The 19680-nt window shown below is 37.8% G+C and overlaps 3 protein-coding genes across 7 annotated transcripts in view; 2 read left to right on the forward strand and 1 right to left on the reverse strand.

Moving 5' to 3' along the window:
* Positions 1-5719, forward strand: part of LOC131689417 (cofilin/actin-depolymerizing factor homolog) — a 41276-nt gene extending 35557 nt beyond the window's left edge. For all 4 annotated transcript variants that reach the window (XM_058974489.1, XM_058974487.1, XM_058974488.1 and 1 more), the window contains exon 5: positions 4878-5719. In XM_058974489.1, coding sequence (XP_058830472.1) covers positions 4878-5024 — 147 coding nt within the window. In that variant the 3' untranslated portion in view covers positions 5025-5719. The remainder of the gene's footprint in view (positions 1-4877) is intronic.
* A 1579-nt stretch (positions 5720-7298) lies between these two features.
* On the forward strand, positions 7299-8928 carry LOC131687128 (uncharacterized). The gene is made up of 4 exons (XM_058971178.1): positions 7299-7312; positions 7465-7660; positions 7714-7730; positions 8463-8928. The coding sequence occupies exons 1-4, from the start codon at positions 7299-7301 to the stop codon at positions 8926-8928; spliced, it is 693 nt and encodes a 230-aa protein (XP_058827161.1).
* A 435-nt stretch (positions 8929-9363) lies between these two features.
* On the reverse strand, positions 9364-13372 carry LOC131690623 (putative nuclease HARBI1). 2 transcript variants are annotated; one of them, XM_058976540.1, is made up of 4 exons: positions 12615-13372; positions 10037-10203; positions 9835-9979; positions 9364-9772 (listed from the first exon to the last, which is right to left on the reverse strand). In XM_058976540.1, the coding sequence occupies exons 2-4, from the start codon at positions 10175-10177 to the stop codon at positions 9390-9392; spliced, it is 669 nt and encodes a 222-aa protein (XP_058832523.1). In that variant the 5' UTR covers positions 10178-10203; positions 12615-13372; the 3' UTR covers positions 9364-9389. The 2 variants fall into 2 exon arrangements, with proteins under 2 accessions (XP_058832523.1, XP_058832524.1); XM_058976541.1 differs by lacking the exon at positions 12615-13372 and adding an exon at positions 10544-11268 and having other exon boundaries at positions 10037-10478.
* Between the last annotated feature and the right edge of the window lie 6308 nt (positions 13373-19680).

The following is a 19680-nucleotide window of genomic DNA, read 5'->3' on the forward strand; positions in this document are numbered from 1 at the left end:
ATTACGGAATGACTAACTCCTACTCTAGCTCTCGTTTCGTCAACTGATGATGATTGAGCGGGTGAAATGTATTGCAGAACTGAACAATGGTTTCGCAGGTAGATCATCAGATTTTGGTAACTGGGTACATCCTTCGAGTTATGATGTGTCTCCCAATGGCGCAACATACAGGCATCCAGGCGAGAGCAGATCATATAGACCAGTATGGTACTCCAACCGGACGTGTTTTCTCCCACCTTGTCCAGCATCAGAAGATTTTTCTCAAAATGTCCAATCAGTTTGTTCAGTGCTTCATAGCTCTCTTTTTTCATAGTCTCTGCTGCGAATAACGAATCCAAATGGGCCTTGACTATAAGCTTCGTGTTCTCGTAACGCTTTTCCAACATGCACCAGGCCACATCGTAGTTCACGGCTTACATTTCCACCGAATTAATCTCATGCAGTGCTTCTCCAGTAAGCGATGACTTGAGGTAGGTGAATCTATCCATGGTAGTAAACTGTAAGTTGTCGTGAATCAGACTCCTGAACGTGTCACGAAAGATAACCCACTCCTTAACGTTTCCACTGAAGGATGGCAAGCGAATCTCCGGTAGCTTTACCCTGGAAATACCAGCAGATGGAGTTTGCGTTATTAAGTGATGGGCAGCTCTTGCATCTCCGGAAATATCATTCTTCCAGAGAGCAAGCGCACTCTTCAGAACACAGTACTGGTCTTTCATCTCCATAATTATCCGTGCATTCTCATCGTCTATATCCTGAGCTAACGATTCCAGTCGTTCGTTTCGTTCTTCTTCTGATTCCTTCGTATCTGCTAAATCCGTGACGTCGTCTGTCAATAATTCTATCTTTCGTCGAACCACGTGAAGCTCTCCGAATGCAACTTCCAACTTCTGTAGACGAATTTCTAGCTGACCTGCATGCTTTTCCTCGTCAAAATTAACCAAAAACTGTTGAATGGCATCGAAAGTCTTCCGAATGTTTCGATCCTGCTTCTTCAGGTCACGCAGCTCTGTTACCATGGTAGAAAATCACAACAATGATCCACCAAGTCAATGACACTGCATTCAATGGACACAGTAACGAGGGGAACCACACAAAAAAAACAGGCAACAGAAATGACTATACAGTCAAAATTTCAGCGATATTCACTCTTCGAAACTATTCTCAAATTCGCGTTACTTAGGCACATTCAAAACAATCAAAACAGCAACATCAATAACCACACTGTCTATATTGCGGGGTCGACGTCCGCTAATAGCATGTCACTGATCTAGTGCGTTTATTTCTTCGATTTCAGCTCAACCTTTCGAGAATTTGCCACCACTTGTCACTGGTATTTTACTCGGTTCAATAGTCCTCGAGATCCGGTTCGAAGGACCAAAATGTTTCACCGGATTTCGGATTATAAACTGAGCTGCACTAGATCCACGTTCACCGCCATTTATTCGTAAAACAATTCCAGACGTTTTTACTGACTTGCTTTGTTAGCATGGAACGAGGGTAAATCCAAACTGATTGCGCGCACATAGGTAGTTTAATTTGATCTGTCTATCAGCTACGGATAAATCTGATGCCAGACTGGGGAGAGTGTGATCTATCGGGATAGCGACTACCGGTTTTCGAACAAGAGCTATTTGACCATACAGATTCTAAGAACTGCTCATGTTTGAAAGAAGGAATAAACTCCTAAGTTTGAGTAAACTGTGCAAATGAGTGGATAACCAGTTTACTTGCGAGGGCTATTTAGTATTTAAAGAACATGTTTGAAAGAAGGAATCAACTCTTATGTTTCTAGCAAGCGGCTTTTGATGCAAATGCCGCGAACAAATGTTGTTCCAAAAACAACGGAGCAGGTGGTGTGGATTTTTTCGCTCAGTCGACAGCAATCGGTAAATCAGAGCAATCCGATACAATACCCAGATTTAGTGACAGGAATGATGTGGGTTACATGAATGACTATGACGAAGGTATGCTCAAAACTGTTTTCTGGGCATCAAACTTCTTTTGAGATTTAGCCGGTGGTGGTTTAACCGATGGAGATGATGATGTCGCTAACAGTTTTCCGAACGCGTAATGGCGGTGTTGATATAGAGTATGATGAAGATGGGCGCGTGGTGATATTAGGTTTTTAATGGCACTGATATGAGCAACACGGTGCGATATGCAATTCTTCGTTTGTAAAACCCCCAAAAATCGATTCACTATCCGACATTTTATGAACTGACCAAAGCAACGAAAGATGGGAGAATGCCTACAGAAGCCTGCTTGATTGTTGAACACTAGTACACTCAGGTTTTTTTGCGCGGTATTTTTTATGCTGTTTTTATTTACGCGGATTTTTGAATTTACGCGGTATCCATTAAGGAGGTTCCCATTAAAGCGGGTTCTTAAATTTGCACGGTCTTCATTTAAGGGGTTATATACAAAGTTGGAACTCAAAAAAGCGAAAATATATTATTGAATATTCTGAAAGTACATACTTTTGAAAATATCTGTGCGAAATTTCATCCAGATCGGAGCACCAGATTTCAAACTACAGCCGTTCGCAGCACGCAGGTTCTTCCACTAGTGAAGTTAACACAAAACTTTAAACGAAATTATCCCTGAACTATGTTTTTTTGAAAAGTACCGCTGCGGTGAACGTGATATCTCAAAAACTATTAATCCGATCTTCATATTTTTTTTAATTGTTTAATATTCTCGTGTAACGTAACCACCCTTGAATAATTTTTTTAATTAAATCTGTTTTTTCGAACTTCGATAGTACTACTAACGAACTGTCTTTAGCTTTTTCAAATAAAATTTGCATAAAACCCTTTTAAAAATCGCTAACTTAGCTCACTTTTTCGCCACAGCTTTGTATATAACCCCTTAGGGACCATTCATAAATTACGTAACGCGAAAATTGCCCAAAATTGACTTCCCTCTCCCCCCATGTAACAAATTGTCACAAATTTCTTTATACCCCCCCCCCCCCCTCCCCTATTGCGTAACAAATTCCTTGAAAAAAATAATTTCTTCGGTGAAAACATGTTACGTAACGATCTAGCTTACTCCCCCTCCCCCTATGTCACAATATGCAACAACTTGTCGAACCCCCTCCCCCCCTAAAAACGTTACGTAATTTATGAATGGTCCCTTAAGCGGATTTTGAAATTTACGCGGTTTTCATTTGAACGGATTTTGAAATTAACGCGGCCTGTATCCCCCGCGTAAAAAAAACCTGAGTGTATTGTGTAGTATTCTTTTCCTTTTGTTGGAATTGAAACAATAGTAAACAGTAAAATATCATATGTATTCGGGTTAAGGACATTCGGGCAAGTGGTCTATTCGGGTTTCTGGCATTCGGGTAAATGGTCCATTCTGGTTAATGACATTCGGGTAAATCGGGCGCTTTCGGGCGAGCGTCATTGGAGTAAATGACTTTCGGGTGAATGTGATAGAATCGCAGTAATGTAGCTCTCGTTTGCACTAGAACTAGACTGCGTATAATCGCAAGTCAGTCCCATATAGATAAGGAATCCCATAGAACATGGGACTGACTTGCGATTATGGGCAGTAGACGCTTGTCCCAAATTTTCAAAAATAGTAGATGTATCTCAAGTAGAAGTCAAATGCGGTAGCAACACTTGAAATCCAATTATAGCGATGTGGCGACCGTATTTGGTTCTGAAAGGTAGTTGCAGAAGAGTGCTATTCGGTAGAGTTTGAATGCGGACCTGAATATCCAGGTGCTTTTGAGTTTTAGAGCTATCAACTTTGGCAGACAGTGAATTAGTGATGTATAGGGTATGAGAGCAGTCCTTCTGGATGCTGAGAGTGTCGAAAGTCGACGTTCATTGACTGACAACGGTATTCGAAAATTGGCAGTTCCTTTTCGTCATGAAAGATGTCAAATAGCAAAGCATATGAACCGGTGTTGGACGGCCTCGATTCTGTCAACCCTGTTCTGGTAGTTGGTAGTACGGGTTACAAACAACAGTGTTGAGCGGACCAAAAACGTTTTTTTTCATGTGTGAATCACGATTAAAGATAGGAACGTTTACACACATTATTCCTAATGGGCCAAGTGTCCTTTGTATTACGTGGTGTTAATTCAGTGAGACTTTCGTTATTCGATAACTTTTAGAGTGGACATATGAGTATTTTCGGCGCTATAAATTATTCAATCGAATCTTGCACGAGCGAAAATTACCGCTGCGCTCTTCGCTTACACACGGGTTTGGCTGTAAGAGCTTCTACATGTCAGCGCGTGCGAAGTGCGTGGAGGGACTTTTCGTGCGCACAATATGTACTTTTTTAAGTATAGAGGTTTTAACCCTAAGGTCGTTCGACTCTTCAGGTTAGAAAAGTCTCCTAAGATAAATGTCTAACACTACGCACGGGATTGGGACTTGAACCCAGGTGAGCTGCGTGCAAGGCAATCGATTTAACAACTACGGTATATCCTCCCCGAATATGTATACTCTTCAGTGCATATTAATAAATAAATATTATATGGAAAAGCATACGCAATTATACTTCTGTATTCTGCTAAAATTGCCATTTATGTTGGATTGTTAATCTCACCCGGTTAGACCGATTACATCAGTTTCTGATTTTTTTTGACATTGAGTGCAGGAATATTTTGTTTAGTTTACAATATTTTTAAGTCTACAGTTTCTATAAATGATGCTCTGTGGAGGGGACATTTCTACACTTGACGAATAACGTTCGGGCATAAACTAGAACTTCTCCTGAGAACTCCATTGTCGTACATTTGATATAACCGGTATTCCCTTCAATTTGATCGTCCAAATACTTCGACTGTTCTTATGTCATGATTCATGAACTAGCTTTTAATTGATATATATGTTTTCCCTAACCTTTCCTTCCAGGTCAAGAAGAAGATGTTGTACTCCAGCTCCTTCGATGCGCTGAAGAAGTCACTTGTCGGCGTCCAGAAGTACATTCAGGCTACCGATCTCTCTGAAGCATCACGAGAAGCTGTCGAAGAGAAGCTGCGCGCCACTGATCGTCAATAAGATTATCCTCACTTAAGATTACGCACACTACAACAACAACTACAACTACAATCCAACACGACATACAGTTACACAAACACATACAAACAAAATATACACTCAGCGTCAGAATGCAGTAGCAAGAGAAAATGGATTACATCAGAACAGCAAGCAAGCAACAAAACCATTCAAACAATACTATGAGAAATTAAAATAAACGCTAATTAAAGATAAATTGCAATTAAAAGTAAACTGTAATGGATTACAAGCAAACGTCGCCTGTCACAAACCTTCTCGATTGATTTTTCTTTTTCCACCACCTTTGGTAAGGAAAATCGATCGCGAACAGTAGCATCAACAACTCAGTCAGCTGGTTTGGGATAGCGGCGCAACACAGAGGAAGAAGCTAAGGACGACATAGTCCAGGGATGTCTAGCAGGGAAAGTCAGAAATATCAGGAAGCGCGCCTATCCTCCACAGGGGCCAAGAGAGGGAGCGTTTCTTAGTAAGGCATTTATTTAAGCGTGTGTTTATTACCTCTCTGTGCCGCCCCTTCAAGATCCGCTCCTTTCCCCCCTTATTCATTCATTGTGTGTGCGATCATCGAATCAGGAAGCAAAAGAATTAATAAATACAGAAAAATTCAAAAAACGAACAATCGTATTACAGTTATGATTAATTTAAATTAAAACAATAAAATACTAATGAAGATAACAGATGTTGTTTTTCCTTTTTACTTACGACGACTTAGTTAACTTTTCGCAGCAAGCCTAGAGCTAGGTAGGTGTAATTTTTTGAGCTGTTTGCTCTCATGTATTTTTGTCTGCTCAGTAAAATCTGCTTGACTTCAGTCTTTTTTTGGATGTATGTTTGGCATCAGCTTCCCTATGTTACGCGTCACAATATCGATGTAATCAGAAATAGACATGAGAACTCAGTACCTTGCCCACTCATACATTCGAGGGATTTAAAAGCTGACCATTCTAGTACATCACTCAACCTTATGAGTAAGTAGATAATGTGCAAACATTTCGCTAATCCAACTCAGTTCCAAGTCGGTTCATATGTAATTAATAGCAGTTAAGGGCCCTAAACATGACTCAGTTTCGTCTTCAGCAAAAATCACGTAGGTGTCGGTCAACTTTTTTTTCCAAACGAATGGGAGAAAATACTATTAAGCTTCGTTTAGTTTGGTTAGGGGCCATCCACATATCACGTGGACAATTTAGTGGACGGTAGGGCTTACGAAAAAGTCCTTGTTTGTTCATGGGGAGGCTGGTGGAGCTATGGGAAATGCCCACGTTGAATTTTGAATGATAAAATTTTTGTTCTTTTTAAGTAAGTAAAACAGCTAATGTATCATCATTGTAACTGATGTACTGTAGTCAACGTTAGAACGATTTTTTTCTAAGCCTTTCTGCATCATAGTAGTCAACACATTGGAAAATTTGCTCTTGGATTTGCCAATTCCTTTTTTTTTTTTTATAAAATTACTAGAAAAAAAAATCATCGAGCCCACTTGATATCTTTGGGAGGGGGTAGACGAACAGGGATTGTCCACGGGAGGCGCCGAAACAATGGTTTTTTGTCAGTGTGGTACATGATGTAAAAATTTTTGTCATGGCGGTAAGCTCCAATCAGGTTTATACAACCTTCTGGTATTCGCCTTGACTCTAAATAAGGAAATTCCGTGATGTCTCTTGTTGGACCGATTATTGCTGTTGTGAATGCATGCCAGTTTGCTTTTCACTTTGAGCAAACAAACCATCGAAGAACAGACCTACCCGACTTAAAACGCAGAATTCTATTATTGGCTATGACGTGTTCTATTAGGTTCTTAAAAAAAATTCAAAAATATTTTTATACTTTTTTCGATCCCTTAAGGTAACTTTAAAAGTTTGGAATCAAAAATCCTTTTCTTATAGAAAATATTCCGTATTTTAAAAATTTGAGTTAAATGATGTAATTTTTTTGAATAGACATATCTACTCGACTAATACGGCCCTATTCTGCGCGGCGAGTGAGGTGACTCGCGGCGAGTCACTTGAGTCGCGCGATTCTGACAGGCGAATGCAGTGAGAGAAGTCACTTCGGATGAACACCGATGAACTCTCACCTTATTCTTGCAGTCGCAACTGAGTGACTAAAGTCGATGCACCGTGACTTTTAGAGTCGATACCTGTAAGCCAAGTGACAGATGCGAGGTAGTACGAAAATTCAAATCGTTTGCGTTTCCGGTAATTACGAAAACAAAATCCGGTCGGTTTTCTCGGTTGCGATAGTGCTTAAAGAAGGATGGAGACAAAACGGTGAGTTATTTAAACCATTATCCCTTTTATTACAATTTGAGACGAGTGTTGAATTCGTTCGCCAGAATTTTTTTTTATATTTTTAATCAAATTTCGCGTTTGTCGTAAATTAGATGAGGAAAATTGATGAAACATTTTCCATTCTTTTCAAGGTTGAAAGTTACGAACAGAAAACAGTTCGAGTGCTTAGTGAAGCATATGGAGAAGCAACCTGCAGTGGCTAAGGGTCAAAAATTTGCAGAGGCAGCTTGTTTTTCAAAGGCCAAGTATAATGAGGTGTGGAACCGCATAAGCAGGGAGCTAAACAGCCTCGGTCCACCGACTCGTTCAATGATGGAGTGGCAAAAGGTAAGCATGCATAAATATTTATTGTGTGATACTAATGGTAGTTTTTATTGCAGGTATGGACAGATTTTAAGCTTAACCCATTATAACCCAGGGGTTTGAAAAAGTGAGCCAAATGCAGTGATATCTTCAATTCCACCAAAAAATGTATCAAGGATTATGGGAAAAACAAAACCACCGCTTAAAATGGTTTTGAGAATGAAAATATCTCGTGCAAAAAAATTCGAGCGTTTAAATAAAAACAACAAATTTTAAGTTGTTTGACATATTTCTTCGGATTTTCTGATAGACAACACTTCTTTTACACCTGTAGGAACGTTTTGTCACATAATGGAATTATTAGCACGATTTCCAACAATAAAATTCAATTAAATGTATTGCTTACTTTTCAGCCGCCATTTTCCCCAACTATACATGGTTCAAAAATGTAAACAAAATTATAAAAAATGGCAGTTGTCTTGTTTCACAATGAAATATGAGGTGCAATGATCCCATTAGTGCAATAATAAAGCAGTTAGATGCCAAAATTCTGTAGTAAATACGCGTAAAACGATGGATAGTTCTGCGTATGAAATTTCATACGCTAGGATATAATGGGTTAAAACGAAACGCAAACTGTCCCACAACCGCATTGAATCGCGAGCCACAGGAGGAGTAAAAAATAAAATGATGCAGTTCTCATCTTGTAAGGAGTCGGTGATCGCTCTTTTGTCATTAGATACTGCTGTGAACACTACAGGTAATTATTACATAAAATTTCATTATAGTGCAATTTGAAGAGTGCTCAATTTTTTATAACAGGCAGCGTATATGGCCTTGAACCGATTGCGAGCACATCGACGTCTTTGGGAGGACCTACGGAACAGAGCACTGTATCACCTGAATCATCCGATGAAGAAAATCTTCCGGTAGTCAACGACCACGATCGAGAGTTTGCATCTCATCCGAATGAAAATGTGATGATTGAAGAGGAAATCGGCGAAGACATCCAGACGCAGGAAACAATAACGCAACGTCGCGAACATAGGACGGATAAGCGAGAAGGATTTTTGAAGGCGCAGACGGAATACTTAAAGGATATTAAAGACAATGTTAAGGATATAGCCAGATATTCCAGAAAATGTTATTATTTGGAGGAGAAGCGATTGAAGCTGGAAAAAGAAAGAAATTTAATGAAAGAAAAGCAGCACGCGGAGTACATCCAGTACAAAATGGCTGTGCTCGACTATAAAAAGAGGAAATTAGAGTTGATGGAACAAGCGAACATTTGAGGGAAACGCAAATATTAAATAAAAGAAAACGTATGATGAACTTAAAATGAAATAAAAAATATTGAAATAATTTATAAAAACACAAAATTTTGTTTTAAACTTGTGTAAGTTTGAGTCGTAGTGGTGTGTGATTGTATTATGTGTGCGTATACAATCGTGTGTGTGTGTGATGCATGTGTGCAAATGTGGATGCGTCTGCGTGTTGTGTCAATTCTCTATCTGTGTGTTGGAAGTATGGTTTTCGGGAGCAGTATATGTACGATCGGAAAAGTCATATTTCACACTCCGACACAGATTTAAAAACCTTGTATGCTGTTGATTGATTGATTATTGGTCCTTGGTCGAAGAGTTTTTGATTAATGTTGAATTAATGAATTTACTCTACAAATTAGTTCAGACATTTTTCTTTATTTAACTAACCTAATATAAGTTCGGTTATTTGACGGAATACGCAATGACTTTTATATAATCGACATCATAATTGTTCTTCTAATATCATCGGCAGACATGTGACTTTCATCTTCCACTACAGGATCAACATGTTCGTCATTCTCAATGGGCTGCCAATCTTCACCATCTAGTGGCACATTAAATCGAAGCCTCAAATTATGTAATGCACAGCACACATTTACAATCTTTGCAGCCTTTTCCGGTTTGTAATGTAACTGTCGAGCACCTAAGCTACATCGAAATACATTTTTCAATACTCCGATTGCTCGTTCGATAGTCATTCTTGCTTTTGAATGTATTTCATTGAATTTAGTCTGATTTTCCGAACTTGGAGTTCTTGTAGTAGATCGAAAAGGGGTGATCAGATAGGGCTTCAACGGATATCCGGCGTCGCCTGTAATCGAAATTTTATTGTGAATTAGTAATTATATATTATACATTAGCGCGTATTTCTACCTAACAGCCAGGTATTTTGTTCGCCGTTTTGGTACATCTCATGCAACATTGTATCCAGAGGACTACTGTTCCATATGAAGGAATCATGATTAGAACCAGGATGGTTTGCATCTACGTAGCGGATTCTCAGTTTATGATCACATACCTTTTCAAATAGGAGTGAACTTTTTATGATTGTTATTTAAAACTTACAAGAACTTACCAGCATAACATTCAAACTATGAAAGCCTTTTCTGTTGTAGTAAAGATGTTGAATGTTCGAGTTAGGCGTAACAATTTTCACATGAGTGCCGTCGACACACCCTATTACTCCCGGAAATCCAGTTTTTTCGTAGAATGCCATTTTAATTTCATTTCTTTCTGCTTCATCTGTGGGAAATTTTATTGCGGTATGACAAATTTCGGTTTCAAATATGTCAATTATAGAAGACAACGATCTTGATAGCGTGGGTTGTGCCATCCCTACGAACATATCGTTTCCCACTCCTTTTTGGTAGCTACCTTCAGCAAAGAACCGCAATGCGGCTGATAACTTGGTGATTGGTAACACCGAAGCAGATCCAACGGTGCCACCCAATTTGCTTTCAACAATATTTAGCAAGTAGCTAAACAGATCCTTAGAAATCCGGAAATACTTAATAAAACTGGAATTAATTGAAAAACGAAGGAATGGATATCGACCCTATACGAAAGATTAATAGAGACTTACGCGTCGTGAGGCAAATCTAAAGGATTACTCTTATCTCGTATTTTTCGTCGTTCTAAGCGCACCACTGAACGTTCCAAAGAATCATCATCACTATCTTCATTCTCGTCATCACTGTACCAAAACTCGAAACAACTCATAATTCTGGATTGTATTACGGCAATAAGACCAATCTCGTAGGATATCAAAATTTCAAATTGTCCGATTTTTTCTAATTCAAGAGAAACATTTGAATATGTCCTAACTTCAAAACGTAAACATTGAGAGAATAGAAAATGAAATTCATTTTTATTCTTGTTTATTTGACACAGCTCCATGCGTTAGCATAACTGAGCCGTGGGTCTTTTAAGATTTTTACAACGCGTGAAAATTAAAATTAACGTTCAACTGTCCATCAAGTTGACGCAGCTTGCTGCTGCCTGTTGAGATCATCTTCCTTGGAACAAACATAAAGTGCGTTGTCTGCCGCAACTCGGGGGTCATTCGGTCCGTCTTCTCTGGCATTTTAGTTCACGTCCATGCCAGTTTAGTGGTTTCAAGTAGTTATTCGAAGCAAAAGATTCCGCTTGACTAATGTTTTTGAACATAATCAGTACCGCATGACGTAGATGGTGGAATTGAATAGCATTAATTTCTGCTACGTTGAGCTTCATGTTAATCTTCAACATTTACTCCACTTCATGAATCGATGGTCTTACTGGACATTTCGAGAAGTCAACAGTAACACAGCTTGTCTGCAACGGAGTATACACTGGCTTTGCATTGTCACTTATTGTTTGTTCACGTTTCATACACTAGATAGAAAGAATCAATTTTATCTTTTGTAAGTAGACAAAGCGGTGCGAGGGTAAATTTAATTATTTGCGCAGCTGTAGCAGCGAAGCGAGCTCTAGTTTTCTATATATATATATATATATATATATATATATATATATATATATATATATATATATATATATATATATATATATATATATATATATATATATATATATATATATATATATATATATATATATATATATATATATATATATATATATATATATATATATATATATATATATATATATATATATATATATATATATATATATATATATATATATATATATATATATATATATATATTAGGGTGGGGCAAAATGATCGTTTTTTCAGCACAGCACTTTTTTGGTTCCTTTTGGAGTCCCAAATAACTGTGCAAAATTTGGGATCGATTGGTGTTGACCCGGCGTAGCGCATTGCGTTTGAAATTTGTATGGAGTTTAGTATGGGAAAACCTACTTTTTTGCATTTTTAATTCTACAGACTACATTTCTTCCTGTAGTATGCCAACAAATAGATAGAAGTGTAGTCCAGGATATGCTGAACAACTTTGCCGAAGGATGTATGGTGTTAGAATGTCTCTAGACCAAGTTATAGCTGTTCAAAGTTCGATACATCGAATTAAATGCCAAAAATCATTTTTATTGCCAACACTGCGGGTGTACCAATGATATTTCATATAGCATTCCAAAATAACATCATATATTTTAGATATACCACATTGGTATGTTTGTATGAATTATTCAAAAGCCTTAGCTCAATTTCATGAGCGTAGGTAGTTGAGCAGAGCAATAGAGTGTAGTGAGGGGTGAGGAAGGGGGGGGGGGCTTTAATATGTAGAAATTCGAACTGAAATATTGTCGAGTTGGAATGTTCAGATGATTTTTCTTTCAAAACATTTACACAATGCCCTACGCATAATAGTAACGATGAAACAAAACATACTGTATCCCTTTGCCTTGAGGCCCTTGACTTTTAGCAATAGAAGTTACGTTACAGACTGAATCAACTGATGTCGAGTTGATATGTCAGAGGATTGCATTGATTATATTTCGGTTTAATATGCATTATGATTTGATAGCATGCTCATTTTGATGCTGTTCGATGATGTGGTTATGATTACGTTTTTCTATATAACAATGCCCCACCCTAATATATATGTGTGTGTGTATATATAGGGGGACTCGGGGTAATTTGGACCTACTACAAATCGCCCTTTTAGGTGGATATATGTGAAAAAAGTTACCGGTTAAAAGTCATCCCGACTGTTCTTCATGGATTATCTCAAGATATTTCGTCATATTCTCCAATTTCACCAATATCAGCTTCCAAATTTTGTTGATTAGTGTAGCAAGAACAGCGTGTGTGTTAATCCGATGTATTGCTCAGTGATCTCATTCTCACGACTGGGGTTTTACTGGTTCGATATTGTCACCATGGTTCTTGATCATCAAGAATACGTCAGACCAAGGAGCTTTTATTCTCAGGTGATACGATCCTCGAAATCGCCGATCAGCCATGTTGGTTCTAGAAACGACAGCTAACAACATTGTTTACTACATCCCCATGCATGTTTGCTTGGATTTTAGTATGTAAAGTTGTTCGCCGTCATTTTTCTACTCTGCAGCTTGCTGCACGCTTACCTCACTCCTCACCTAGTTACTGCCAATGACGAATCACCTTATAACTCTAAGCACTTTGCGTCAGACAACCACAATTCACCCCTCGATACCAATTTGCTTTTACCAAGCCCTAACGCGAGTGGTGTCGTGAAAATTCCAAGTGTATATGATCCAAGACTACATATCTTGGATCCGTCCTCCAGACTAGTCTGCATCCCGTACATAACTAGACTCACTGTACTCTATTCACCCATACGCGGAATGAAAAACCATCCTATTAAACTGAAACTATCTTAATTAATGCTCATCCTCAATCAAATAGCTTTGTGCCTCTCTCAAGTGAAAACTAAGATTATCCAGACTGACTGAATATTCGATGTAATTCGTTCCTACTATATTTAGCAATTTTTTTATTTCTTTATATTAATTAATATCAAACTACAAAAAAATGGAAAGTGTTATAGTAAAGAATGGTAGCTAACACCCTTATCATAACAAAGAATTTCTAGATTTAAGTTAAAGATCACTCGGAAAATCGATGCCATTTGAAATCGTCTAAAACCATGTCGGTAATCGCTAAGCATACAGATAACACAGTAACTTTACGAATTCTATACCACATTACAGATGAAATAATAGTTCTATTAATCAACCGAGCCTTTCTACCAATTCTTAGCAAAAACGCCAATTTAGTGACCATTAAGCACATGTTGCGTATTTTGCGTCTGTTGGTTCCCGTAGTACAGGAACAACCTATTTTAATCCCTACGACAATCGCGTCATTATCTATATACACGATCATAATCTATCTCATGAATTAACTCATATTCAAACTCGGATTAATATGAGGTTCATCTAATGAAAGTATTTTTGATCCAAGTAATTCTAAAAACTTTGATATCATATGGTTTTACCAGAATCGCAAACACAATGTAAGAACAACGGCATTATAAATTTATCAATTCTAAGCTCAGGGCATAATGTTAGCACTGATATGGTGTTTAATCAGGGAATATCTGTAGTAGGAACTGTTTTGAATCCTCTGTTGCAAGGTTACGTAGGACAGGATCGATTTTTTAATCATCGACAAGATACGACAGGGGTTGTAAACGTAGTCCGGTTTGCCGTGGCATCCGCAGCTCTTCGTTAAAAGAGAAATAAATATCGGTTTGCCTATCATCAAATAACTGCTAGCTACCAGTGAGCTGACTGCGAAATCAATGCTACCGTAGGGCAAATTTTTGTCTTCTGTATTGCTTATATGTACCTAGTTTTTTCAACCTACAACTTGAGAGGCATGCTTCCTGTTTTTTTGAGTTTTTCCCAAAAACATGATAAATGACAGTGTATAATGCTGGACCAAGTTTCTATATTTTCAAGAAAAAAAAATAAAATGTGTCGAAAAAATTATATAACATTGCTATCATTGTCAACTAGATACAAGATCCGTTCGATCGTTTAGATCAGTAGCCAAGTAAAATTTAACAGTTGATGATTGATTACACTGGAGCATCGAAAATGTGTGAAGTGGTGACTTTATGACTCTGCCACTGACGTATCGTCAGACTTAATTTAATAATTTGCAGCTCCTCGAACAGCGCCTCTTCGTTAGACGCCTGAAGTAATCCATGGTTACAATATTCCACACCGGACGACGCTCCATTAGAATTTTCCCAAACTAGTCGAGTTCCATCGCACACAAATCGCACAAAGAATTTTCTAATCAACGATGTATAGTTTTAATTGGAATAGTCCATCTGCCGTCAGAACAAGTTCTTCGCACTTTCTAGATTCCACAAAACAAAGCTGTGTTCGGAAAAGCTTTAAAGAAACTTTTTCCATGCAACAACCAGCTCAAACAACCTACTGTTTGTAAAATCAATTTAGATGTGGGCCTGGAATGTTTAAAATAGACAGCCAATCTTATATAATGATCGAATGTTGTCAAATAAATTTACCTCATTGGTACCACTCTAGTCTGTTTCGTTCTAAATCCAAAATAAAGCGCTTCCATCAACCGTAATACCGTTTTTTGCCCTGGCAATCGATAAAATAAAATCAAATTTAACTTACGTTAGAGAAAATGCAAATATTTTTCTTAGAAAAAAAGAAAAACACACTTCTGACAGGTCCCAAAATGAACACCAAGTCACTTGTGATTCATTTTGTCACTCACCCTGAAATGAACCTCTCACGTCACCCGACTCGACTCGTAGAATAGGGTGACAAGAGTCATGTGACAGTGAAGTGAGTTTTGGCGTCTCACCTCACTCGCCGCGCAGAATAGGGCCGATAGTTTCTTTTAAAGTACTTAGATCTCACTTTATTCCTTATGAAGTAGTAAAATCATTTTACTTTAATGGGACCATTGGAATAGTTATTATTAAAACTCGCACGACATTGAACGTATGAACTAATGTTGGGGAGACGACCAAGATTTTATGGGGAGACTTTACCAAGTGGCAACAAGCTGAAGAAAGATATTAAATTTCTGATATTTACTATGCTGTGGTACCTACTGTTAATGTTAATCACATCACACAAAAATCCTACCTAAAACATCAGTCTATATCTTTTAGTACTAGCTAGCAGTAATATGGCTAATTTCGTAACGCGTGAACATGCAATGTAAGCAGTACAGATTATCCTTGAAAGGAAATACATTTAAAAATCGAAATTTTTGAAACGCAACCCTTTTATATTTTTACTGCTCCCTACGGATCTCGACAATATGAAAAAAAGGATTACAATATGTTTTATGTCATAATTTTTTGTCCTGATTTTTCAATATTCTTTTGGTCTAGTCTCCCCAGGCCTTGGTCAAATCTCCTCGCAGTGTAGTGAGGAGACTTGACCAAAACAAAACGTTCACAGAAAAACTTATAACTTTTGCAAAAAGGAATTTCAAAAAATTATGAACACGCACGATACCTTTGCACATCATATCTCAGTTTTGAAGGATTGAAAACGTTTTTAGAGATTTATGCAGGTTTAGCTGAAAACCTGGTCAAGTATCCCCATGTTCCCCTACTAGAAACAACACCGTGTGCATTCATACACACTTAGAAAACATGAAAATTACATTTGACGTAAACAACATTACGACGTATTTTGCTGTCTAATAATGGAATTTTATATGTTTTAACATGTGAAATAAAATATTGTCACTTTTAATGTAAAACTCGGATGGATGGAGATGGAGAATGTAAAATTAAGTAAATTTCGACGCTCATTCTATGTGCATCTTGCGAGAAACGGTGAAAATTCATCTTTTTATTGGAAACACTGAGAAAAAATATGCCCTCAAGCAGAAATCGAACCTGCGATTTCCCAGTCGCACTCCGCCATCGAGGGACAGTGATGATGTCATCACAGATTTCCAATAGTATCGTGATCGCCGCCACAGTCTGCAATACCCACCAATTACCTATTGACCTCCAATGTCTCCTATAGCAAATCGTCACCTCTCCCTCTCCTCGATCGTGCCAAATCTCTCTCGTTATCTATTTTTAGGTCCAGTGGACTGCGCTTAGGCTTGAGATATTATCACTGTTTGCATCCTTCTTAACTAGCTCAGTCGCCGCCAGACTTTGGCAGTGAATAGAGATATTTTGCGTGCGGTAAATAACGATATAATAATTTGAGGTATTGAAGTACCCCATAGAAAATTTGACAGTTGTGAAATTTCCCACTCGACCGACTAAATCAAACTGTTAAACTCCCATCACGCTCATTGATAACTCAAATTTGAGTTGCCAGCCACTCAATTTCATAAAAAGTGCACGTAGTCAAAAATTGAGTTTTCCTAGTTTATTCAGTTTTGAGTTTGGGACATAAATGTCAAATTTGAGTACATTTTACTCAAAAGGCAAATTCGGAAAATAATCATTCCGCATTTTTAATAAAGCTGCAAAAATATGAATTGGTATTTCAAATGTAATTTACCTGATCCTCCAGTCCGTTGTCCAGGCGTTTACGATGTCCGGAAATTTAATCTGAGGGTCTTTTTCTGCATCTATTTCATGCCGATCGGCATCTTGTGGAAACTGCAGAAACTAAAGAAACATAACTGAGAGTTAGAATTGAAAACAAGCGAAACTCAATCAAACTTACCTTCTAGTTTTATGAACAATCAGTGTCTTAAATTGCAAACTCTTTTTTAGTTTAAGTCGACGCCTGATTCCACACACTTTTTTGAGAGTAAGTAGTTTTTTCACTCAGAAGTTTGAACATTTAATGATTACTCCAGGGATGAGTTAGTTCTACTCAAATTAAAACTCATTTTTTGACATCTTGCTATTACTTTTGAAATTGAGTGCTCTGAACTCAAATTTTGAGTAGTTTTGAATGAGCGTGATAAGAGTCGATGCAACAATCGACCGAATGATTGGTGACACAGTCGGCCGATTGTGCCGACGCAAGCCGATTTAGTCGGTGGGAAAATCGGGAGGATTATCTATGAGGCCATGTTAAACTCCCATAAGAGTCGGTGCAACAATCGACCGATTAGTTGGTTGCATAGTTGGTCGATTGTGCCGACGTAAGTCGATTTAGTCGGTGGGAAATCGGGAGGATTTTCTATGGGGTAGATAATCGGAAAAACATTATCTAAAAAGAGAAAGAAAAGGAATCCAAAAAATGCTCCGAAGCACAAAAGTGATCATCGCACAGCTAAGTAACTACGTTAACCGGCATGCACAACTTCAATTCCACACTCAGGTGACGACGAAGATATTTGCATGTACAAAAACCAGACGCAGCTGCTGAAAAACATGTGTTTTCGACATTTCGTTTCTGCGGTTTCACATCATTAACAACTTCTTCATTTTCTTACCTCAATGACGTCAATGGGTTGCATGAATTATATGTGTTATTAATTTTTAATAAACTGCAGTATTCATACTCTTCAAATAACAGTTGAACCGCTGATTTTTACTTTCCAATGCTCAATACAATTTTTCTAGAATATTTACAAAAGTTCACTTGCGTGGAAAACGTAGCCAAAAACAGTCTTAATTGGTAAGTTTTATCACTTTTTATGAATATTGTAACATAACGAAGATATATGAAAAATTCATTTTCCATCGTCAACATAAACTGTCCCTGGCAGCAGTGCTCCATCGGAATCCAATCAGAATTGCAATAACTTCAGTTCTAGAGCTGATCCTTGTAACTATTAATACTCAAATGAAAGGAAATAGACACATTTATTAGCCTTACTTGTTTTTGTGAGAAAATCTTGCATCAAACAAAAGTTATAGCTGTTTAAAAACGTTGTTGTCCACAAACAACAAGGGCATGAATGGGTAAACCTCGATATGTCTGTTCTCTGTGTTATTGAATTCAGCTTAAAAAAACTTTTAGCCAGGCATAAAATCACGGGCCCTATTCTCACAGTCACGTCGCCTAGTGACTAGAACAAAATTTCCTTCTAGTGACTAGGTGACGTGACTGTGAGAATAGGGCCCCACTATTGCCTAAACGTTGCCAGATGTATAACCTTTCCAACGAATGCTTGTTTGTAACAATCAGTGCAAAAGCATCATCGCGCGAGCTCGCCAAAAAACTGACATACTTGACCCCACTCTACTCTACAATCCTTCGTGGAACACAACCAATCGCTCTATTGTGGTATCACTGAAAATTAGCAAAAAATGCGAAAAACAAGATAACGACAAGACTGCGATACGGCCATTTTTAAGATTTAACCTTTTCAATTCCGCAATGTTACAAAACAGAACAAATTGATCGATATATGAACAGTTTTCGAACGACTATTGGTCTTGAACCAAGAAAAAAGCTTAAGAGGATGCAAAGGAATCCTGTGGGGTATAACAAAAGCTCACTTATGGGGTATCAATAAATTAAATGGGTACCATATAGATAGTAACAAATACTTTCCAATTTTCGAGCAACAGGTAGTGAAGGGGTAAATAAATCCATGAACTGTTAATTCATGACCATCCGATTTCTGACCAACAAAGCCTCTATTTTGCCTGATGTTTGTTCTAAACTTTGCGGTTGGAGCCATCAGGTGTAGGGGTGACAGAAGCTGGTTGGTCGAAGGGGCAGGTTGGCCGAGTACCTTTTATTAAATTTTGGTGGGGTATTAGGTCGCGCAAATATTTTTTTCTGCAAAGTAATACATATGTGTAACGCGAATCAATTTACATCCGATTTCCAAAAATGTGGTACCGCTGGAAAGGCTATTAAAATCCCAACAAAATGGTATAACGGTTTCCAATGTAAGCTTACTTTTGTTTTTGTAAATCGTAATTGTTCTCAAAAACATGCATTGGGATAGGCTGGCCGAATTTTGTGCGGGGCTGGTTGGCCGAGTTGTCCAGCCTTTAGCGTAGAGCAACGTGCACCTTGATATACGTTTTTTGAGTGAAATAGGATATTTACCATAATAGATCTAAATACTGGTCGCAGTGGTTCGTCTCCTAAAAAAATGCTAATATTGATGATAATGAGTAAAATATACATTAGAAATAAGTTATAACAATAAATTAAAATTGTTGACAAAAAGAAAGAAGAGCCCTGGTCTCCCCTATATATTTTCAATTCTTTTGCTATTTTGGTTCGATTCCATCGCATGCTAATCTTCGGTGAAAAGTACATTAATGTTCACATTTTTGTAAAAATCTTGTAAATTTTAGCTAACGTCACTTTTGCACAAAAACGGCA

This window comes from Topomyia yanbarensis, chromosome 3 (genome assembly GCF_030247195.1).
Source record: "Topomyia yanbarensis strain Yona2022 chromosome 3, ASM3024719v1, whole genome shotgun sequence".
NCBI classification, from domain to species: domain Eukaryota; kingdom Metazoa; phylum Arthropoda; class Insecta; order Diptera; family Culicidae; genus Topomyia; species Topomyia yanbarensis.